The 25,364-nt window shown below is 43.9% G+C and overlaps 1 protein-coding gene across 1 annotated transcript in view; it reads right to left on the reverse strand.

Annotated features, from left to right (window-relative positions):
- Positions 1 to 21,091, reverse strand: part of NSG2 (neuronal vesicle trafficking associated 2) — a 45,581-nt gene extending 24,490 nt beyond the window's left edge. Inside the window, exons 1-3 of the mRNA XM_050962870.1 lie at positions 20,895 to 21,091; positions 19,934 to 20,084; positions 9,296 to 9,415 (exon numbers count right to left, since the gene is read on the reverse strand). Of these exons, the coding sequence (XP_050818827.1) occupies positions 9,296 to 9,415; positions 19,934 to 20,062 (249 nt within the window). The 5' untranslated portion in view covers positions 20,063 to 20,084; positions 20,895 to 21,091. The remainder of the gene's footprint in view (positions 1 to 9,295; positions 9,416 to 19,933; positions 20,085 to 20,894) is intronic.
- Between the last annotated feature and the right edge of the window lie 4,273 nt (positions 21,092 to 25,364).

A 25,364-nucleotide genomic window follows, 5' to 3' on the forward strand; every position in this document is an offset into this window, starting at 1 on the left:
TTCAGAATTGCCGTACAATATTAGCACATCACCAGCTTGTTCTCAGAAGCCATCATCTGCAATGTCATAGGCTATAGAAGAGGTGAGCCTCACCTGATATAGGTAAGCCTGGATCCATTCTGACTCTCCAGAAAGCAATACACTGTCTTGGCAGGGCTGTAAGGCACCTCGATGATCATGCATTTAACTACCAGCTCTTATCTACTGCACCACGGCTTTGTTACCTAACAAAAGGGATAGTAATAAGCACAGCCCTGACAGCATGGCAAATAACTGCTATGTATTTCAAAGTAATCTCTATATCCTCACCCTGCCCCTTGTTGATGGACCTGTGGGATCTCATGGAGGGCTGAGAATACCTCAGTATCACAGAGTGAGAGGAAAACAGCCAAAGCCAGTTCAAAAACCTCCTAGAGAGGCACTCTATAAATGTATATCAGCCCAGAAGGGATAAAACACACAAACCACTGCCAACTGGCTTAGAAACATTTTGTCATTTCTTCTCTGGAGGGGCAAGGGATAAAAAAAGGAAAGAAATTCCTTCTGTGTATAGACGGCTCCACCTTAATGCTATTTTAACATCATTTTCTTGTAACCTGTCTACACACAGCTATTTAAACATTTGTCAAACTATGGATGAGATGACTCAACTAGCTGAAAAATAAGCCTAATTGGTCAAAGTTCCAGGACACACTGTGCTGAGCTGTAAAGAAACACAATGTCATATATTAGAAGTGACAAGCTGCAGAAACTATCTAAAATTCCAGGAAGAGGCAAGACTGAAATAAGAATCATTGCCTGGGGACAGTTGCTGCTGTCAGACTTTATGATAATTAAAGAGATCAGATCTGTAGTGTTCTAGATGGATGAAAGAGACACATATATAAGCTTCGATTCTTACTTTGGCAGCCTCATGTTAAAAGGCTGTCTAATAATTTATTAGCATCTTCAATAAAAGATATCCAGTACAGCAAAATAAAGGGCATCTGAGGATTTGACTGTCGTGTACATATGGCCTTGAAACTTCCCCAGAGAAGGAAAAGAGTTCTCTGTGATGTAACTACATGGCTTGGAAAAAATGAAAACCTTCAGAAAACCTCCTCCTTTCCCTGTGAACTTTCCTGTACCAAAGTGACCAAAGGCAGAGAGGAATTTAGAGGGCTGCCCAGAGGACTCAGGGGACCTGGGGCAAAGTGGGGAAACTGTGGTGCTTGTACTCACCCAGCAGTGGACCGGGCCTTTGGAGGCATTTTGGCGGTGGGGGGGCCTTCACTCACTCAATGTCTTTGGCAGCACTGAAGGGCCCTCTGCCACCAAAATGCCACCGAAGACCCAGAGTGACTGAAGGACTTCTGGCTGCTGAAATGCCACCGAAGACCCAGACCACCGCAGGGCCAGGGCTTGTGGGGCCCCTGCGGGGCCTGGGGCAAATTGCCCCACTTGCCCTTGCAGCCCCCCCCCCAGATGGCCCTGGGAATTTAACACAGAGAAAAGAGTTGACAAACTAGATCAGTGTTTCTCAAATGCAACCACTGTGGCCGCATGTGGCCACCAGGACCTTTCTTTGAGGCCCCAGTCATCTGGGCTTTGATGGGGTGGGGGAGCAAAGCAGTGGCCCCTCTTCCAGGGCCACCAGCAGCAGTTGGGCCCTGCCCCCCTCCAAAGACAAAAACTCTGAAGGTGCAGACAGATAATGAATTCCCCACTTTTCCAGGGGTAGGGGAGGCATGCTTCCGCCACGGGGCTTTGGGCTCCGTCCACGCGCTGACAGGCTCAGGTTCCAGGCTCCGGCCTCAGGCTCACCACCCCTGCCATTGTCCCCAGAGCCTGCTGCCTCCCTGCTCACCTCCCCATTCGGGACTTAAACTTGTCCCAGGGCTTGCCTGGGCTGAATAAGTCTGCTGTGAAAAGTGATATTAACAAACATACAAATATTACTTTTCACAGCGGAAGACCTACCAGCTAGCAAGTCTTAGAAGAAAAAAAAGTGCAACCAAAAAAGCAAAAGAAACAACAACAACAAGACAAGAACATGCAAAGCGCCTTATTTATGTTTCTATTCTGTTTAGGTCCAGTAAAGAATAGAGACAACTGTAAATTATTTTTATTACTGAGTCTGAATATCTTTTAAGAAAGGAAAAAAAAAAGTGATCCAGGCAACTACAGACCTGTCATTTTGACATCTGTAGAATGCAAGGTCTTGGGAAAAAAATTTGAAGGAAAAAGTAGTCAAGGACATTGAGGTCAAGGTAACTGGCACAAAATACAACATGGTTTTACAAAAGGTAGATCGTGCCAAACCAACCTGATCTCCTTCTTTGAGAAGGTAACAGATTTTTTAGACAAAGGAAACACAGTGGATCTAAATTACCTCAATTTCAGTAAGATAGGGTTCCACATGGGGAATTATTAGCTAAATTGGAAAAGATGGGAATCAATAAGAAAACTGAAAGGTGGATAAGGAACTGGTTAAAGGGGAGACTACAACGGGTCATACTGAAAGGTGAATTGTCAGGCTGGACGGAAGTTACTAGTGGAGTTCCTCAGGGATCAGTTTTGGGACCAATCTTATTTGATCTTTTTATTACTGACGTTGGCACAAAAAGTGGGAATATGCTAATAAAGTTTGAGGATGACACAAAGCTGGGAGGTATTGCCAATACAGAGAAGGACCGGGATATCATACAGGAAGATCTGGATGACCTTGTAAACTGGAGTAATAGTAACAGGATGAAATTTAATAGTGAAAAGTGCAAGGTCATGCATTTAGGGATTAATAACAAGAACTGTTGTTATAAACTGGGGAGGCATCAGTTGGAAATAACAGAGGAGGAGAAGGACCTCAGAGTATTGGTTGATCACAGGATGACTGAGCCGCCAATGTGATATGGCCATGAAAAAAGCTAATGAAGTCTTGGAATGCATCAGGCAAGGTATTTCCAGTAGAGATAAGGTGTTAGTAGCATTATACAAGGCACTGGTGAGACCTCATCTGGAATACTGTGTGCAATTCTGGTCTCCCATGTTTAAGAAGGATGAATTCAAACTGGAACAGGTTCAGAGAAGGGCTACTAGGCATGGGTGGCAAGTCTGTAGAAATTTTGGTGGTGCCCAGAACCCGCCCCCCAACTCCGCCCCCCCCAAACTCTGCCCCCACCTGCCTAAGGCTCTGGGAGGGGTTGGGGGGGAGGTCTGGGGTGCAGGTCCCGGGCTGGGGATTAGGGTGCAGGAGGGGTGCAGGGTGCAGGCTTTGGGATGGATTTTGGGTGCTGGGTGCAGGCTTCGGGCTGGGGCCCGGGGTGGGTGTGCAGGAGGGGGTGAGGGTTGCAGGCTTTGGGACAGAGTTTGGATGCAGGCTCTGGGTTGGGGGTGGGGGCATAGGAAGGAGTGAGAGGTGCAGCCTCTGGGAGGGAGTTTGGGGGTGGGAAGGGGTGTGTGGGAAGGGGGAGGAAGTGCACCCTCTGGGAGGGAGTTTGGGGACAGGAGGGAGTGCAGGGATGAGGGCTGTGGGGCTGAGGATGAGAGATTCATGATGCAGGAGGGGGCTCAGGGCTGGGGCTGAGGATTAGGGTGTGGGGGGATGAGGGCTCTGGCTGGTGCTGAGGGGTTCACGATGCAGGAGGGGGCTCAGGGCAGAGGGTTGGGGTGTGAGGTGAGGGCTGTGGGGCTGAGGATGAGGTGTTCATGATGTGGGGGGGGCTCAGGGCTGGGGCAGAGGATTAGGGTGCAGGGGGATGAGGGCTCCGGCTGGGGCTGAGGATTAGGGTGCAGGGGGATGAGGGCTCTGGAGATGAGGATTAGGGTGCGGAGGGACAAGGGTTCTGGCTGGGGATGAGGATTAGGGTGCAGGGGGACGAGGGCTCTGGCTGGGGATGAGGGTTTGGGATGTTGGAGAGGCTCAGGGGCAGGACAAGGTAAGGGAGCCTGCCTTGCCATTATGGAGGGCAGGCACTATGACCCTGGGGCAACAGACAGCAGTTCTGCCAGGAGCCGCTCTCTGGCAGCACGAGCAGGCAGGGGAGAGGCGTGCGCTGCTTTCTCTCAGGCAGGGACGCGGCGGGGGGGACACACAGGGGGAGGGGTGGCAGGGCGGGGGCTGGGACCTGCTCCAGGCAGGGACGCGGCGGGGCGAGGCCTGGTGGGGGGACCCGCGGGGGACGGGGCCCGATCCAGGCAGGGCCAGGGGAGAGACCCAGCTCCAAATATTGCTGGAGCAGAGCCCCCAGCCCTGAATATTCCTGGAGCCCGGGCACCTCGATCCCATATAACCTGCCGCCTATGCTACTAGGATGATCCGAGGAATGGAAAACCCATCATATGAAAGGAGACTCAAAGAGCTTGGCTTGTTTAGCCTAACCAAAATAAGGCTGAGGGGAGATATGATTGCTCTCTATAAATATATCAGAGGGATAAATACCAGGGAGGGAGAGGAATTATTTAAGCTCAGTACCAATGTGGACACAAAAACAAATGGATATAAACTGGCCATCAGGAAGTTTAGACTTGAAATTAGATGAAAGTTTCTAACCATCAGAGGAGTGAAGTTCTGGAACAGCCTTCCAAGGGGAGCAGTGGGGGCAAAAGACATATCTGGCTTCAAGATTAAGGCTAGGTCTACAGTGGGCAGAGGGGGTGGGGGGGTTGACCTAAGATACACAACTTCAGGTAGGCAAATAGCGTAGCTGAAGTCGGCATATTTTAGGTCGACTCACCTGGCTGTGAGGACAGTGGCGAGTCAAGCGCTGCCGCTCCCCCGTCGACTCCGCTTCCGCCTCTCGCCACGGTGGAGTTCCGGAGTCGACGGCAGAGCGATCGAGGGATTGACTTTATCACGTCTATACTAGACACAATAAATTGATTCCCGACAGATCGATCACTACCCGCCAATCCGGCGGGTAGTGTAGACGTACCCTAAGTTTGATAAGTTTATGGAAGGGATGGTATAATGGGATAGCCTAATTTTGTCAATTAATTTGTCTTTGACTACTAGCGATAAATATGCCAATGGCTTGTGATGGGATATTAGATGGGGTGAGATCTGAGTTACTACAGAGAATTCTTTCCTGAGTGTCTGGCTGGTGAGTCTTGCCCACATGCTCAGGGTTTAGCTGATCGCCATATTTGGCGTCGGGAAGGAATCTTCCTCCAGGGCAGATTGGCAGAAGCCCTGGGGGGGTTTTGCCTTCCTCTGCAGCGTGGGGCATGGGTCACTTGTTGGAAGATTCTCTGAACCTTAAAGTCTTTAAACCATGATTTGAGGACTTCAGTGGCTCAGACACAGGTTTGATACAGGAGTGGGTGGGTGAGATTCTGTGGCCTGCATTGGCAGGAGGTCAGACTAGATGATCATAATGGTCCCCTCTGACCTTAAAATCTATGAGTCTATGATTAAATCCTACATAAATAAATTACAATGATTTGGACATGTATATGTGGATATTTATTTGTTTTTCCTAAAGTTAATTCAGTATTTTAGGAAAAATTGTCAGCACAGCCATCAGCGAGTGTTGGTGGCCGCACTCTGAGGCCACCAAAAAATTTATTGTGAGAACCCTTGCACTAGATAAGGAACATTGACAGGCGGAGGGAGAAGCAGCAGCAGGTGGGTAACAATCATACATGGAATTCCAGCAGCTTCTTTCCACCCATGGTTATTAATGATAGTCTCACTTTGCCTTATTATCAAAACATTTATTTCTGGCTGAACTGATGATAATACTGCCCTTAGCGGGGAAAGCAGGAAGCAAGACACCTCATTTCTTATCCTTTAAGGATGACACTTGATTTACCGAGTGCCTAATCCAACAGTAAAATGACATGTACATGAGCATTAGAAAATCAATCTCCTGGTTACCTTCTTGCCTGTTTCCTCACCTCCACCCCACATCAGCTGTTGACCCACAGCTCGCTCTCCTTCCCTACCCTATTCATCCTGTTGAAATCAATGGGATGACTCATCTGGCCTAGGATACATATGGCCAGATTCTGCTCCAGTTTTACAACTGAGGATCTGATTCACGTGTATACAAATACTCTAATTTTAATTGGCCCATTAATGAGAACATGTGGATGATATTTCCAAGATATCACTCACTGGATTGCTGTACAGAGCAACTAGCCAGTAACAGAAAATTATGATCTCATTTATATGGTCTTTAAAAATAAAATAAAAAATAAATAAAAAGGAAGAAGGAGGAAGGAGGGAAAAAAGCTTTTAAAAATTTAGCCCAAACTGAGATAATAAAAGTTAAGCATTTACTGTGCTTTCCTCTTACAGAAAGCAAATGCAAAATGATTTAATCAGTATCAGATAATAGACCTGCCTATAACCAGAGGGAGGTATTTTTAATAACTTTCCTAAAACATGCATCCATGTAAAAATGAAGCATAATAGAAAAAAATCCAGTACAAAAGCAATAAAATATAATCTATTATCTCAGCTCAATTTGGTTAGGAAATAATACCACAGACCTAATACAATACATGGAAGCCTCATGAAAAACAGGCAGGTAGAGATTTATAGTCTTATCCACTGAGTGATTAATAAGTGACAGTGAAAAGTACAGAATGAAAATCATATGGGTTTAGGGGAAAGGAAACAGCTTTAAAAAGAAACGGTTGCGCTGCCAGGCTGCATGGGAAGAGCTGTGGGTCCACAGCAGCCCTCCAATGCAGCAAAAGGAAAGCCAATTTAAACATTTACACATTGATGTGTCTGACATGGGCTTTGGCATCACAGCCTGTTTCCCCATGGCCAGTCTCTTGGCCAGGCTACTTACACTATGTGTGGGGAAGAGATCAAGAGTAGATGGCAAGGGGAGGGAAAGAGATGGACTAGAAATATAAAGATGAGAGCACAAAAAATTCAAGAGGAGGATCTGAGCTATAGAAGCAGGCTGGGGGACTGAGTAATTGGAAAAATAAGAAACTCATAACAGGAGAAGATGAAACAAGACTTATACACTTAGGCGGACTATATTTTTAACCATATATTATAATAAATCATGGGCCTCCAACATGTGTAAAACAGAAGGATCAAATGTTCTTGGCTTCTTTTTAAATAACAGGGCCAGATCCTTGGATGGAATTAAAATCTGATCTTGCATTGTCTGTTTCCAGATTGAGGACTACAGGATTGAGCTCTAAATAGATGGTAGTACATAGTTACGGTAATGACAACAATTCCATTTATTGGGTGCCTCTAGCACAATGATTCTCAACTAATTTACCATTGTGGACCGCATATGTTGCTCACAATGTGTTATGTGGGCCGCATCCAATACTACCTGTATGGTCCTGAGGGTGTCACATGGGCCACAGCATTGTGCTGATTGGGCTGCAAGGGGCCCACAGGTCGCAGGTTGAGAACCACTGCTCTGGCACAATGCACATCTTGAAAATAGCATGATGTATTTTATTCCTCTGTAAATCTGTTTCCCAGGTACAGTATCTAGTTCTACTGTTGGTTTGCATAATACACACTGGGATATGTATGCTGTGGTTTCCATGACCCGGGATTACAGTTTATAGTAGCATTTACACTGTTGCTGAGACATCTGCAGTGGCACTATTGGTGGAAAATGGGTATGAAAAGTTCTAGGCAATTGTGTCATTGATAATATCAATGCAGTAAAAATCAATAGCATGATATGGCCCCATGTAACTAACTGAGATCAAAGCACAACATGCCTCCTGAAAAAATGAGACCACTAACATTTATTCATAGACCACTTGAAAATGAGTCACGGATTTAAATGTCCCAGATCAAATCAATGGAGTTACCCACATGTGCTACTTGGTGAATTGATTAAAAGCAGAAATTAAACAATTCAACAGTGTTTTACAAAAATGCTGTTAAAAAAAATTGAACATTCTAGAAAGCTGAACCGTCAAGTCTCAAACTGCAATAAAGACCAATTAAACTGATTTGTACTGGATCGTGGTTTTGTGTATTACATTTTGACATACTAGGGTGTCCAAAGTGATGTTTGTCTCCTGAGGTAGTGAGGATAGCTGTAACAAAATTGTGTTTCTACTTGTAGTCTGCATTGTTCTTAGTTTCAGACTTTGCTGAGACATTCATGTCTCAATGTCTTATACAGAAACAAGAGCAATTGGGCAAAATAATGGACTGCAAAGTGTGCATGTGACGTAACATCCAGAAATCTACAGCAAGGAATTGAACCAAGTCTTACATTATTACAAGCCCAGTCCTAGCTTTTCAGGGACAAGGACTGTTGGACCAGACACAAGTCTTCTCCCTTTGGGGCCGGATCCTGTTCCCATTTAAGTTAATGACAAAATTGTAATTGACCTTACTATATGACTACTATAGACACAGGATCAGACCTTACTAAATGCTACTATAGACACAGGATCAGACCTTATAAGATTGCATTCCATATTGTGTATTGCTTAATTCAAATATTTCCTCTGAGCAGCTCTAATGTTTTTTGTGCCACATTTTGGGTCTGATTTTAGGAGGAGCTAAGCCTCCCCAGTTCAGCTGCAGTCAAGAAAAGTTGAGCGCACTCATTACCTCACCAGACAGGGCTCTTTTTTGGCTGTGAGTAGAGCTGGTTGGTAATTTTTTTGAAAAGATTTTTTTTCACTGGAAAATGTCAATTCGCTGAAAGGGTCAGTTTTGACAAATCTCTTGGTTTATACAAATTTTGGGGAAAAAGTTTCAAAAGTGTTGAAACATTAAAATTAATCTTTTTCGGTTCAAAGTGATTTGTTTCAAAAGGTAAGCTAGTTATAGTTTTTTAAAGTATTAATTTAAAAGATACAGATCAAAACAAAATATTTAGAAAATGTAAAACCAAAATGTTTCAATTGACCTGAACCCAAAATATTTTGGGGTTGTCAGTTGGCAAAAATTTTTGAGATTTTCACATTTAGTCATGATTCAAGAGGGGGAAAATGTTTGAAATATCAAATTTTTTCCCAGGATAGGAAAACTCTTTCTCTGGGATATTTCTGTGTTCTTTCCTAAAATAACAGCCTAAATTGAGACCTAGAGAAGAGCTCTTTGAAAGCCAAAGGTTTGTCTCTCTCACCAACAGAAGCTGGTCCAATAAAAGATATTATCTCACCCACCTTGTCTCTCTACTATGCTGGGATCAACATGCTACAACAACACTGCAAAGCCCAGTCCTTATAAAGGCAAAACTCTCTTTGACCCCAGCAGTGAGTACAGCATTAAGTTTTGAGATTTTCACTGTTGCATTGTATCAGTTATTCTGCAATATATAATGCTGACATCTCAAGGTAGCAGGCAACAACCATTTCTTACCTTTAATCTTTCTGTTACGCCATCAGTGAAACTGACTGTGAATTCAGCAATTTTTGGCACCCTGAGTTTTCCTTTGTTCTTCTGGTCAGGCTGATATTCTGTTCTTGTTTTCACAATCACCTGAAAAATGTCAACGCTTTTAAGCTTTAAGTGCAAAGCAGGCATTTTTGTTATCTTAAATAAATTGCTTTTCTATATGCCATTTCACTGGCCACTCTCAAATGTATTATAAATATTAATACAATTGGAGAACGAGATAAAATAGATTAGATTAGATAAAATAACTTCATCCATCATTGAAATGCAGCCACCTCTGAGATGAAACATTAGCTATTTAACTGCAGCACTACACAACAGTAAAGAATATGGCATCCAATTGAATCTGCAAAAGGCGTTCCAATAGACTATATATAATTACTTATGTTGTGCTAGGACATTGAGATTATTACTTCTGCTCTTTAATAGCTACAGGACCAAAGACATAACTTTTATATCCCACCCAAATGACAGAACTTGCAACAGCACAGCCCATTAGCCCCTCTAAAGAAAGAGCATAATTTATTAAAAGCCCAATTCTGTGAGATGCTGAGAACTCCCAATCAGGCCCTGAGCACCCATACCACTTTCCACCTTTTCCTGAAAAGTTTTCACATAAAGTGCTGACCAATCCTGTTCCTATTTAGCTTTTAAGAATGATGAGGCATAATCCAAGGTGCTACAGCTACAGGTTTTTAGAGGGACAATGTCAAATTATTAACACTACAACTTTGAGCTATATGGAACCGTTTTATAAATCTAGGCAGAATAACTAGATAAAGTATTTTGTATTAAACCCACCAAAATAAATGTTACACACTGAACACATGACTATACCTAGAGTTGGCTAGTAGAAGATCAGATAGACATACTCAGAAACCTAACAGCTGAGAGATGTCAACTCCATCCCTTAAAAAAAAAAAATACCACTATTGGAGAGAGAAATGGAACATAAAGTTTCTAAAATGAGGGCTTCGACAAAAAGGCAAAAGACCCACGTGAGGAACAAAATTCTGGAACTCTGAGGAACTTGGTCATTCAAAGTATGGGAATTTCTTGGCAATCCCTAAAAAGCTGTTGAAGAAAGTTGGCCAGTAATTGTAAAATGAAGAATATCAAGCCTGATTTGGAGCAGGAAGTGTCCCTAGGATTCTCCTTCTGCACTTAAATCATGTGAAACTTGGAGAAGGAGGAAACCACCCTGTGGGTTCAAATGCAAAGCACGTAGCTAATAGCTAATATTTATACCCTTGAATAATATCCCTTTCCATATTATCTGTTACAGTAGTAATCACAACAGCCTTAAAAGAGAGTCAGAAGAAGTGATTCAAACACATTTCTATTAAAATAGCCTTTTAGACTATAGTAAGCCCAAACTGAGTCCTGGCAGCACTACACTAACATTGGTGACATTGGTGAAGCTAGTCCTCAATTATCAGAGAAACTATGTGAGCCCCCTTTGCTAGTTGCTCTAGCATTGTGTGGGTGGGGTCCTAATTGCTCCACTGATCAGATTAATTTGCAGGGGTGTGATAGAGCTGTAACAGAGGCATTTAGGAGTGCTCTTCTATTACATACAACCTGGTACAGTCCAAAGGCCAAATATTTGCTCTCCAAAAGTATCTTGATTAGGCAGCTGGTGAAATGACTGGGCAGAAAAAAGACAGGCTGAGTGTGGATCCTATAGCTGTAAGGGTAATCTCCCCACTTTATTGCTGAACAGTCATTGTTAAAGCCAATGCAAGGGGTGCTGAGTGTTGAGCTGAAGTTAACCCCTTGTTCACCAAGTGCCCAGTCACATGGGTAAAAAATCACCCAGTTGGGGTTAGATTAGCAGTATTCAGCAATAGGAATGAGCTCCATCAGGTGGTAGAGAATGTGATGTTGTACTCTAAATGATTTTATAAAAGTATGCTAATGAGTGTGAATATAATGTAACTAAAATATGCTTTATGCAAAAGGTCTCTTGTAAAGTATCATTACAAAGCTTATAATCTACTGAGTGTGGTCATCCTATTTGTATCAATGTATCACTCTTGTAACTGAAACTAGAAATATGAAATCTCTCTCTGATGGCCTCTTGTAATTATGCAAAGTGTGGGCTGTTAATGGTGGTTTGAAATCTTGAGGGCTCCCATCAACCAGGACAATTGACTATGGATGGCTCTGTTGGCAGGCAGGCCTTCCTGTGAGTCAGGCTGGGAGGAATGAAAGCTTGGGGTCTCACAGTACATGTGACCATGTCACCTGGTACTGAAATCCAACTTAAACCTGGTGCTTTTCCATTTAGAAGGGTCGGGGGGGGGGGAGGGTTGGGAATCCAGAGAGACAAAAGATTCCCACCTTGTGTCAAAATCATATAAGGGGGTGTAACAGAACAAAGGGGGCTGCAATCATGAGAAATCCCCTAGCTACCACCTGAGCTGGAACAAGGGCTGTACCAGGGGAAAGGATTGTGCCCAGACTAGGAAAGTGTCCAGTCTGTGACAGAAGCTTATTGAAACATCTGAGGGTGAGGTTTTATCTGTGTTCAGTTTTCTTACTGTATTAGGTTTAGACTTGCATGTTTTATTTCATTTTGTTTAGTAATTTACTTTGTTCTGTCTGTTACTACTTGGACTACTTAAATCCTACTTTATGTATTTAATAAAATCACTTTTTACTTATTAATTAACCCAGAGTATGTATTAATACCTGGGGGAAGGGGTAAATAGCTGTGCATATCTCTCTATCAATGTTATAGAGGGTGAACAATTTATGAGTTTACCCCGTATAAGCTTTATACAGGGCAAAATGGATTTATTTGGGGTTTGAACCCCAATCGGAGCTGGGCATCTAAATGTTAAAAACAGGAACACTTCTTAAGCTGCTTTCAGCTACGCCTACAGCTGTTAGGGGACGTGGTTCAGACCTGGATCTGGGTTTGCAGCAGGCTAGCGAGTCTACTTCAAACCAGGCAGGGCACTGAAGTCCAAAGGTGCCAGGGGAGGAAAGCAGGGGCAGAAGTAGTCTTGGCACATCAGTTGGCAGCCCCAAGGGGGCTTCTGTGATCCCGTCACAGGGAAATCCTCCCACAGACTATACCAAGTTCTGCCTAATATGGCTCTCTCTGTATCTATCTCTATAGTGATGTCTTTGGAACAGGTCTCAACTACAGCTGGTCAAAACATGGTACCAATTGTTCACAAAGAAATGGAAAATCATTTTCATTCTGCCAGTTTAGCAATGGAGTGATTTTTGTTTATGCAAAATTCTTAGTGATTTTTTTTAATAATTTTTTTTTTGAACACGCACCCACTCTTTCTTTCTCTCTCTCTCTAAATGGCAGTAGACTTTATAAGAATCTACAGCCGAATGGCTGTAGAACTATGTAATAATAAAAAAATCCCCACAGTGGAACCTCCACAATCAATACTGTGATCAGAGATAATTTATTTGTACATGTCCTTGAAGCAGTTCCATCATAAGACCAGGATCCCATTGTCTGAATTAAAAATAAGGCACCATATATCTCACCAGTTATTTGTTATAAAACACAGAAGGCCTCATTCTCCCCTCACTCATTTTACAACAGTGTGACTCCACTGACTCCAACAGTTACTCCTAACTGACACCAGGAATAGAGAATTGGGCACCAAAGTGTATTAGATCTCAATACAAAATGAAGCAAAAGAAATTCCCAGGCTCCCTGCTTGCTTCTTTCTGGTGAAGTTACAGTGGAAATGATCTGTTATGAGGAAGGCAACTTCCCTAGAGAGCATTGCCCTGCATGGGGTTCCCACTCTTTTAGGAGGTTTCTTAAATATGGCCCTTTGTGCATTTATAATACAAGCAATCATTCACTCAAAATCTCATTTAGCTAGAGAAATAAATAAGGTCTTCACTGCACCCTGTCAGCATGCATTAGTCTCCCCAGTGACCCATAAAGCCACACAGTCCTGTCTCTCATTTTTCTTTGCACATGCCTCCCTATGTTCTCATCTCCTCCTGTCATTCTGGCCTCGACTTCAGTAGGATTCAGCATGGTCACGAGGGTCTGTGCTAGCAGCTCAGCATCTTAGACTAAGGCTCAGATTCCCAAAGGCATTTAGGCACTTAATTCCCATTTAAATCAATGGGAATCAACGGGAGTTAGGCACCTAAGCTCCTTTGAGGATCTGGGCTTAAGCTGTTTGTGACAGAGGATCCATGTTTATCCATTTTGTAAAGCAACATGCACATCAATGTCATGCTGAAAAATAATTTTCAGTCTATCAATCAGTGGGATCAGTTTAGCCTCTGTGATTGCTGAATAAGAACCATTTAACACTTGTCAGCTTTTGTATGTGTTCACCTAGGCCCCGATCTAGCAAAGACTTACGAACGGGCTTAACTTCACACATGGTGTTCATCCTACCGAAATCTTTCAGCATGTAGCTTTACTGCTGGCTAGACCTTTATCTACAGACTTTGTGACCCTTTCAAGCTCTGTGCCCTAGTGGTCTAGACAAATGCCAACTCAGAGAATCTTTAGGCAAAATGATATTGCTGCTATAACTTGTTTACAAACTCCTTACTACATTTCCCAGCCAGGCCCCACCTTTCATCTAAACAGGGATGATGCTGTTTATAGCAAAGGCAATAAAGGGGACAGAAATAAAGTATTCTGTGTTTGCTTCACTTCGTGTCCATGGTAGAACTGTCCTGTGAAAGCTGCTTCCAAAATGAAGTTTTAAATAGGTTGTAAGACATTTTAGGAAGAGGAGAAAGCTGCCAAACCCAACATGGAAGCACTTCTCTTTCTTTGGATCCCGTCTGCCATACCCCACCCCCTTCTCCAGAAACAAGCCTAGCTATCTCTTGCAGTCTTTAAGGCCCCACTCTAGCAAAGTACTTAAACATGTGCTTGCCACATAGAAGTAGCCCTATTAATGTCAGGGGGGTTACTCAAATGTACAAAGTTAAACATATCCTTAAGTGCTTTGATGGACCAGAGCCTAAGACTATTGCTTCAGTCACCTTCACTCAGCTATTTATAATAATAATGCTTACCAGACCTGTCATGCTCTTCATCCATAGAGCTTTACATAACAGCACATCAATCGTTCTCCTTATCATACAGATCGGGAATCAGAAACAGAAATGGGGAAGTGCTTTGCTGAGTCATACCAGCAAGTCAATGGCTGAGACAGGAATAGAAACCAGCTCTCAGGCCCATGCTCTACCTCCTTGACCACAGTGCTACTCTAAACACCCCATGTTCTCTCAGGTTCCCCCACTACAGAAAGCTAAGTGGAGCAGAGCTCGGACAGTGGCACATTATGGGATAGCAATGGCTCCAAGGCACACTCCATCTGAGCACATGGAAGCCTTTAGTATGCTGTGGAATCAGGAACTAGGAAGTCAGACCAGGAAAACAGAGGATCTCCATAGCTTGGCCCCCCCTTAAGCTGATTGGGGTACTACAGTGTAAGATCACCCTCCACACATTGAAATAAAGGGGGATTTTATGGCAAGAACAAGGTGGGATTATGGCTACTGCCCACCATGGATCACCATCAGAGATTAAACCCAGGAACTCTCCCACTAAAAGCATGAACCTCTGCCTCTGAGCTAAAGAACCAAGTCCACTGGCTGGCAGCTGCAGCATCCTCATTAGCCTCTTATAAAGATCAGCCTCTAGAAGGGGATAAAGAGTCTCACTTGGGCATATGAGTTACAGGGGCTCATGGGATCACAATTCCTAATGAATCTATTCTGTATGTGGAGGGGAAGACTTGGAAGCAGGGGGGGAGGGGGTATTGAGACATCATTGCCAATGACCCATCTCTCCAAAGATGGCCCAAGATCCATTCTCTGCAGACATCACGCAGTCTGTGGCTTCAGAAGGCCAAGTCTCCTGCCCATTCCAGAAGCAATAAATTCTGCTCCTCAAATGGAACACTGTTTAGAGAATTCTGTGAGCTCAAACTCACTGATTTTCCAGGCCCTATTTCTATGTATAGGACAAATGGCCATTATTCCATAGAAACCTTTGTGTAATTTAGTTCATCATAAATTCCCTATTTCCATCTCATTTCCTAATATTGGAATTATTTTCCTCTAATTTTTGACATCTTGACCAGTATGAAAAATGTCACCTCTCAATCGCTTCAATAATCTGAAACCTCTGAGTCTGCTCTTTTTCTCTGGTTTCCTATCACCTTTCACATCTTGTTCAAGCATTGCAATGTCTCCTGCACCTGCTCCTGTCCTGCAACAGACAGTTCCCACAGACATCTCTCCCCTCTGCTTTTCCTACTCTGCCTCTCGTACTCCTCTTCCTGCTACCCAAGTTCTGCCAAAACCTCCTTCCTAAATGACTCTTCTCCCTGCTCTTATCTTTGTGCATCCTTTCATGAAGCATACATGTTTGGATACAGTGCATGAATACCAATCACACTCTCACTCTTCATTCAAATCCCTCCTTAAAACACATTTCTTCTGTGAGACCTATCAATAATAACCCTCTAGAATGGGTTTTTATTAGGCTTTTAAAAGTAGTGACAATGTAGGTAGGCATGAGCCATATATGCTATGCATTTCCATTTCCTGTAGGTAATATTCATCCTTGCATACAAGCAGAATTTTGGCTGATGAGGTCTTTTATTAAAACAGTCACAGAGGTCTATAACTAAATGCACCAGCTATGTTGGGCCTAATCCCAGGGCTGCCCAGAGGATTCAGGGAGCCCTGGGGCAAAGCAATTTCAGGGGCCTCTTCCAATAAAAAAAAGTTGCAATATTATAGAATACTATATTCTCACGGGGGCCTCTGCACGGCCTGGGGCAAATTGCCCAACTTGCCCCCCCTTCTGGGTGGCCCTGCCTAATCCTCATCCCACTGGAGTCAAAAGCAAAATTATCTTTGTCAGCAATATATCCAGAATCAAGCCCTTTGTGCGTAACGGTGTATTGGCTTTGGCAGATTATGGGTATATTGAGGTGAGGAACAACAGATCAGATGCTATGTGTGCATGTTAAAAACTATGACCTATATCCTGGGCGGGAAATAAACAGCAGAGAGAATGTTGGCAATTCCAAATGTTCAACTGATGAAGGAGAAAGAAAGAAAGAAAGAAAGAAAGAAAGAAAGAAGAAAGAAAGAAAGAAAGAAAGAAAGAAAGAAAGAAAGAAAGAAAGAAAGAAAGAAAGAAAAATTTAAAACCATTTGTTTTAAGCAGGGGTGGGGTAAATGTGAAATGTAACAAGGAACAATATTACATTTATTACTGAAACTTTTAAAAATCTGATTTTCCTGTAAAAGGATGAAGTAGGAGATTCAGAAAATGAACTGATACGAATTCCAAGTCTTTTTTTTTGCCTGGCTAATGTAATATCATTTATTGTCACTTTATATTTGCGCTTAAGTTCTGCATTTTCCCCAAAGAAATGAGTAATAACATTTAACATAACTGGCATTGTGAAAACTTTAAATTATTTGTTTAGAAAAGGGGACACAGCCCTCATGTAATTCCCACTTCACTGCCAAGGCACATGTAATATATTACAGTTCAGGTGGTGCAAAGTGCAAATCATGAAAATTTAAAATACTTCTTCCCAGGATTATTAGTAATGGAGAGTCTCTCACTCTGAGAGGCCTTGGTATTGGCAAGACAGATAAAATGTACTGCTCCTGCCAAGGAGAGAGGTTTCTTCCAGCATCAGAGCTGATCTATGTAGTCCCACAAAATCATGATCTCCTTGAATTTGGGAGGGAAAGAAATTCATGGAGTTACAGATTTTAGGCCAGAAGGGACTATTAGATCATCAAATCTGACCTCCTGTGTCACACAGGCCATAGGATTTCATCCAGTTAGCCCTCTATTGAGCCCAATAACTTGTGCCTGGCTAATGCATGTCTTCCAGGAAGACATCCAGCCTTGGTCTGAACAGGATTGGGTGCCGAAATCCCATCACCTTTGAAAATAACCTCAATTTCCTGCAAGCTGTGCACAGTGACCTGAATTCAGGGCCAGCCTTAGAATTTGTGGTGCCCTGTAGTACCCTAAGTAAGCTCAGGAGGAGAACTTATAGCAGGCGAGCTTACTAACCAAAGAGGTTTTACAGGACTTCACTTAAAGGAAAGATGCCAAAACATATCTTTCTCTGTTACACTGGCAACAGAGCAGTGATTGATGACACTGATGGGCAAACATAAAAAAGGCAGAGGTCTAGAACACTGCTCTTTGTGATTAAAAATAAGCAGCAACTGATTTACATTTAAGAAGAGGAGAGCAGTGACTTTTTGTCTGTTAATGCACAACCCTCACTGCACACTAGTTTTGACCCCTTTGACCACTCATTTAAGAGGCATCAAAAGCCAGCCTGGCTCATGTTCTTACTCTCAGAAGCCATAATCCACAGCTGGCAGCACTGCGTCTGTTACAGACAGAAAGTAAAATTCCCTTGAAAATAAAATCGAAAACATTCCTGCTCCCTGATTGCAAAACAAATTCAAACACAAATAGGCCAACCCACGGTCCTTCCTCAGAGTCAATGTCTCACTGAAGTCAGTGAGAGTTTTGCTTGCGCAAACACTGAGTAAGGTGAAATTCTCTTTACCTTAGGTTCAGCTGATTAATAGGGCCTTACAAAGGCCCTCTGCTATGGAGTGACTTTCACCCTTCAGGATTTGTCCTATAAATAATAAAGTAACAAAGATTGTTGGGGATTTTTAGCACCTTCTCCTTTTTTATAACAGATTTTCTGTTACTGCTAACTCCTGCTATAATGCACCTAAAAGCTGTCTCAAGGTCCATAGAAGTCAACAGCATTGATTTCAATGGGCTTTGGATCAGGGCCTTTGTCCTTTGGCAGCTGTTCCAGCCCTCAGGCAAGGGTAGGACAAAAGACATAGGGGTATGAGCCACAACTAACAAGTGTAGTAACTACATGTGCATGGAGAGGAATACACATTATTGGCACATTCATTTAAACAGAAAGAGTGCCTGGGAATCCATTTAGACCAATGCATTACAATGGGTTTTCACCAACAGATAATTGTAATATGGTAATCATCAGTGTCTTCATTATCAATCCATCAGTTTTAATGTTGTTTTTTAATTTTACAGGTGGTAGCCACTACCCGAGCGATTTAAACCCCACACTGTATGAAAATTAGTGCCTGAACTTGACTGGCTGCTTTGTGGTAGCATCAAAATGAGTTGCTCTTATGCATCCTTGATTTCCCCTAGTGCCTCTCAGACATTTCTGATAAATCATGTTAATCTTTTTTAGTTATTTTTTTATTAATTTTCAGATTGTTTATCAGAACTAGAGGTAAAGAGCCAGTTTATCCTCTCATTTACACCAGTTCAGATCAGCATCACTTTATTTATTTCATTTTTGTTACTCTTACTTGACACCGGTGCATTGACGCTGGCACAAGTGGAAGGAAAATCATGCCCATTATCCTTATTTTGGCATGGAGCTGGTTTCCGCCAGTTAATCGGTGTCAGTTAATTTGATTCTGAGATATATATATATACACATATATAGTTCTTTATTTATAGAAAATAAATAATAATCTGTTTATATGTATATCAAATATATATAATCACACAAATATGAACACGTAGCATATGTGTGTATATTAGAAATATATGCACACACATTGATATGTATTTTCTATATATAATTTTGCTGTCATTATCCCATGAGATTTACTCCTTCACTCTGTCTTTTGTATCGACATGGCATTTATTGCTGTGGTATCCAGGCACCACACTGCAGCAATCCTTTTTTTTTTATTTTTTCCCCAAAAGGAGCAGTGACAGTGGAATCTCTTGGACATTTGATCTCATTGTGAATATCCTAATGGTATCCCACATTATCTCCTTGTAACATTGTTGACATATATCATCACTGTATATAAACAGACAAAATGATTTCATAGTACATATCGTACCTTAAAAAAAAACAGCTGATAAACACCATCCAATCACTGGTGCCCATTTTTGAACATTTTAGTGCAGCACTTAAATTCTGTGAGTGTTGATTGGCTAGGAGAAAAAGCTGCTCCCTCACAGAAGCCAATGGGGAAAAAAGAATACATGGAATGACCCATTACCACATTTTCTGTAGGGGAATTCAGTTGTTCTAGTCAGAAAGATCACACTGAATTAAAAATCAAATGGACCTTGAAAGGCCACAGTTAAGAACACAAATCTTGATTTGCGTAATTAAAATGAGATACCCTTCAACTTTTGTTTATTACACAAGAGTCATCTCATCACTCTCAATGCAGGTGCACCCTCACTTGCTCACATGATGCCTCTTTTGTTGTTCAGATACATTCTAAGCTTTTTCCTATTTAATTTTATTGCCATTTTTAGGAAAAATATATTAAGCCTTTTTCCAACCTGTAATCATGAGGAAACATTTTCTAGTTTGCATGTGTCAGTCTGCTGTGTTAAAAATTTTTTTTAAAAAATCCTTTTTTATTATGTTGCATTGATACGGTAGAAGGATTGCATTTTAATGCCTGTTGGAGACCAATAATGGAACATGGCAGTGAAAAGCAGAGACCTGGTTGCTCTCTATGAGGTTTTTTGTGTTTATTTGGGCTGGGGTGGGGGGTTACCTTTTCTGGAGCTGGGAACTGCAGATGATTTACTTCCAAGGGTGTGATCAAAGGAACTGTCTGAAAACCATCTTCACTGGATGGTTGTTTGCTGTTCTTGTCACTCAAATTACTCCCCAGCTTCACCATTCTTGGACCTCACTTTCCAGACCTAAAACAAATCAAGATGACTGATGTTACAAGGGGATGGAAGTGGGCGAAGGGGAAAGGAAATGGAGAAGAGGATTCTGTCTGACACTGCTCTGTTGAATTCTGCCTATCAGTCATTACTCATTTGGGCTTTTTTACTGGATTGCTAGAGACAAAGCATATCAAATCTGGAACAACTTCACTTTAAGGTACATTAAACAAATAAAAACTCCTCAAAAGGTCCAAAGTGAGTCCAAATAAAACCTCTCACAATCCCACTAACACAGGAAATATTGTCGCAGATCAGGAACATGTTGCAAAAAGCCCTCGCACACGGGCCAAATGCATCCCTACTGTAAATCCACTGATGCCTATGGACTTCTACCAGGGATAAACTTGGCCCAGTATTTGTTTGATCACATATATTGTTGGTGTCTGGAGCTATGAAAATCCTTGTTAAAAAGTGCACTGAAAAGAATGCGGCTGAAACTGGCATGTTGCTCCTTGTCCTGTGGTTAATCAGATGATGGGGCTGCTATTACAGGCTGGTCTCTGCTCTCCTATAGGCTATTTTTGTTTAAAGAAGACAAAATAGTAATACAAGAATGGGGTTTTGATTTCCAATATAACCACCGCAAGCTTGATCCCCTGTCAGAGCGGGACAGGCACCCCCCCAAACTGTGGCACAATGCAACTCAGGCTGAGCTCTCATTGTCTGCTGTTGGTGGTGAAGCAATACAGGCACACCGGGGATGTTGTACAACACACACACAAAACACACCAGCAACAAACACCTCCCCTCCCCCATAGCCACAAATCTCCCTGCACTTACTGCAAACCACGCTTTTATTGGGGCGGATCGGGCCGAGCTGTGCAGGACTGGGCTTTTCCTAGCGCAGGAAGGTGGTGCTGAAAGGACAGCGCTTCGGTCTGCAGCCGCCTGGCTCCAAACGCTACTGACGGCGAAGCGGGGAATGGAGTGCTGAGAGCAGCGCCAGCCTGCAGCGCACACACACACACACACACACACACACACAAATACTAGGGTAGTGGCTTCCATGTGGAATCTGGCACCACCTGCTGTTTCAGTGCATGGCCACAAGTGCTGCAGAAAACAATCCGCTGGAGTCAGATAGGGCAGCCGGGAACGCGCTTACCCACCACCGCCACCTGGAGCCTGCTCAGGGAACCAGAGGGGGGTTTTCAGATACAATCGGGAGCAACGATTCTGCCCTGATGCTGCGCGGCGGTACCTAAGCCCGGAAACTCCTGTTTGTGCAGCTGTGATTTCATTTATGATACGCCAACAATAAGGAGTTTTCCTAGACAGGGCCAAATTCTGCAGCCCTCAGTCCTGACTTAATTAGGGGAAACGTCTATTGGCTCCAATTAGTAAATCTTGAGTGAAGGTTGCAGGATTTAGCCCCCTAAAAAAACAAGAAAGGGACTAGTGCTGGGATGCACCACCTCTCACTTCTTAGTGCTTGGATCGAATCCAGTCAGGGCTGGTACTGAGTGAAAGTTATAACTGCCGCTGGCTTTTTGGTTGAGCCTTTTGTGAAATGAGACGATGGGAGGTCTCATTCAGCTTCCAGAGGACAAGTTTCTATATTGCATAACCACCCCTCATCTGGTACTAGCAGGCACAAAGACTAACTTACTGAGCTCAGACACTGAACTCTATCTATCTACATTTCAAATACACCCATCACCACAATATCTAGATCATAAGAAGTGGCCTTTGTAGGACAGGGCTGAAGCATTTTGCTTAGGAGCAGAAATTAACATGGGGCAATCTAACCCTATTACTGGACATGCCCTATCAGATTGGTTATAAATATAAAGCTTTGTCTCCAGGGCTCTCAATCCGGCATCTTTTACAAGCACTAAATTTACTTCTAAAAGCTGTGAACTGTTTGTGTAGAGAAGGCCTTTTGGAGCCCAGTTGTGATAACGCTGTTAAGTGATACCTTGGCACAGGCAAGACAAAGTCTTTCATTACAGTTCGGTGAGTTCATTCCAAGTGCTAAGTATGGCTGTTGAGTGCAAGAAGCCCTGGGGGAGGAATTATTATAGACAAGGCTGTTCGCACTATTATTAAGGTGCCCAACACTTTCCATGATAGGAGCCTGTTTTCAGTTGCTTATAACTTTACCAAACTTTAACTGTTTTGGCTCAAATTTTTCAAGCACGGTGTCTGCCTCAGGTTGAATAATTTTTTGTATTGTATTGTATTTTATTTTTATTTCAGTTTCTGAGAAACATGCAATGGCAAATACATTATTTTGCCTGTGATGAAAAATTCTGGCCTCCTTTACTTCAAAAAGTTGTAATGCCCCTATGCTTTGGAGCAGGGACTTGACATTTGACAGGAGGTAGCCTTCATGTCCAAACTGTGCTTTTTGCTCTCCTTGTGAAAAAAATCACCTAAATATGGCAAAAATAAGTTTTTGAAAAATCGAATTTCACATATTTTCTGTAGACAATTCTTGGATTTTAGCAGCTAAATTCCTAGAGGATTCCATCTACAGGGGGCATTCTCAAGCCTAGGACTGAGCAGGACTTTCCTTGCAAGTGTAGCTCTGGGGTGCTGCAAGGCTTGCTGGGTCCAGACACTTCCCCTGAGAGTAGGGAGCCTGTCTCACCTGTGCTATCAATGATTCCTACAGAGAAGACAAGAGCCAGAACTGTTGGGGAGATGACCAGGGTAGATTGGAACAGGGAGACTGAGACTGGAGGCTGAGGGTGGGGGAAAGGGAAATTGAGGCTGGCTGAGCAAGGACACTTGGACTGGGAGCTGGGGAAGGAAATATGGAGGGAAACTGAGAGCCAGTAGGTGGGGAAAGGCTGAGATCAGAGGGAGATCTTCGGGGACTGGTTGAGCAAGGAGACTGAGACTGGGAACCAGTGAGGCAGGGGGAAGATGAGTGGGGATCTGATGAAGAACCAGAATGCAGGGGAAGAACTGGGATTGGCTGAACTAAGAGATTGGGACAAGGAGCTGGGGTGGAGGGGGAAGAGGGGCACAAATCCTGAGATTGGGTGAGGAGCCTGGAGAAGGAGATTGGGACAGGGAGACAGTGGGATAAGGGAACAGGGGCCAGGAGGGGTCCAACTGGAGGCTAACGGAGAGAGACAAATTGGATGAAAAGCCAGAAAGGGACAAATGGGACTGGCTGGGCAAGGAGACTGGGACAAAGAGCTGGAGGGCTGGTTAGGGCAACTGGGAAGGAATCTGGGACTGGAAAGCTGTGGGGAGACTGAGATTGAGGCAGAGAGTATGTAAAGGAAAGACTAAGACTTGCTGAGCAAGAAGGTGCAGACTAGGATGAGCAGTCCAAGGAGTGAAGACCAAGGCCAGTTAGGTGAAGAGACTGGGACTGGAGTGAGGAGTCAGGTGTGGTGAAGAGAGAGGATTGGAACAGGGACCAGGTTGGAGGGGAGTGGGCAGAAAAGGGAATGCTTGGGAAGAAAGAAGAAAAGATCAATGCCCACTACAGCACTCTGCTTTGCAGACACTGAAATGAAATCCAAATTCCTGAATCTCACTATTCTTCTGCTGATAGCAAATATCTGTGAAACCCAGTGGCAATGTCCCATTTGCATCTAGTTCTGGTCCACACAGAGGATGACAACCTACTACTGCTATCAGCCACTCCATTAGCTCAAGAGTCAGAAGTTCATGTGGTGGATCTAAAGGTTCCAAACCTGCTGATGGCCCATGTGGCAGTCAATAAGATGCCACATGATGGAATTTCTGTTTTTCTCAGTTTGCTTTTATTAAAAGAAAAACAACAACAAAAACAGGAAACTATGCACACATAAAAGACGGTTACTCACCGTTGTAACTGTTGTTCTTCAAGATATGTTGCTCATATCCATTCCAGGTAGGTGTGCACGCCGCGCGTGCACGCTTGCTGGAAACTTTTTACCTTAGCAACTCCAGTGGGCCGGCAGGTCGCCCCCTAGAGTGGCGCCACTATGGCACCGGATATATACCCCTGCCAGCCCGCCCGCTCCTCAGTTCCTTCTTGCCGGCCACTCCGACAGTGGGGAAGGAGGGCGGGTGTGGAATGGATATGAGCAACACATCTCGAAGAACAACAGTTACAACGGTGAGTAACCGTCTTTTCTTCTTCGAGTGATTGCTCATATCCATTCCAGGTAGGTGAATCCCAAGCCTTACTTAGGCGGTGGGGTTGGAGTGAGAGGTCGCGGCCTGGAGCACTGCAGAGCCAAAGGCCGCATCATCTCTGGACTGCTGAACCAGGGCGTAATGGGAAGCGAATGTGTGGACCGATGACCAGGTCGCCGCCCTACAAATCTCTTGGATTGGCACACGGGCAAGGAAAGCCAGCGATGATGCCTGTGCTCTGGTGGAGTGAGCAGTCACACAGCCCGTCGGAACGTGGGCCAGCTCATAACAGGTCCTGATACAGGAGGTAACCCAGGAAGATATCCTCTGCGAGGAAATCGGCAGTCCCTTGACCCGGTCCGCTACTGCCACGAATAACTGGGGGGACTTGCGGAATGGTTTGGTCCTGTCCACATAAAATGTTAGCGCTCGACGGACATCTAACGAGTGGAGCTGTTGCTCCCGGCGAGACGAATGGGGCTTTGGGAAAAAGACTGGGAGGAAGATCTCCTGGTTAATGTGGAAAGCTCAGACCACCTTGGGGAGGAAGGCCGGGTGTGGTCTCAGCTGCACCTTGTCTTTATGGAAGACCGTATACGGGGGATCTACTGTGAGGGCCCGTAGTTCCGACACCCGTCTAGCTGAGGTGATGGCTACTAGGAAGGCGGTCTTCCATGAGAGATAAAGCAGGGAGCAAGTAGCTAACGGCTCGAACGGAGGACCCATGAGCCGAGCTAGGACCAGGTTGAGATCCCATGAAGGGGCAGGGGGGCGGATCTGTGGATAGAGACGCTCCAGTCCCTTCAGGAATCTTGCCACCATAGGGTGGGAGAAGACGGAACATCCGTCCCCTCCAGCATGAAAAGCGGAGATAGCCGCTAGGTGGACCTGGAGGGACGACAACGCCAGACCCTGGGCCTTAAGGGACCTGATGTAGTCTAGAATAGTGGGGACGGGAGTCCCCCTAGGGAGAAGACCTTTCTCCGCACACCAACAGGAGAAACGCTTCCACTTAGCCAAGTAAGTAGCCCTGGTGGAGGGCTTTCTACTGCCCAGGAGAACCTCCCGAACTGGGGTAGAGCAGTGTAACTCGGAGCCCGTCAACCACGCAGGAGCCATGCCGTAAGGTGCAGAGATGGAAGGTCCGGGTGACAGAGCCTGCCGTGG

This window comes from Gopherus flavomarginatus, chromosome 7, assembly GCF_025201925.1.
Source record: "Gopherus flavomarginatus isolate rGopFla2 chromosome 7, rGopFla2.mat.asm, whole genome shotgun sequence".
Lineage (NCBI taxonomy): Eukaryota > Metazoa > Chordata > Testudines > Testudinidae > Gopherus > Gopherus flavomarginatus.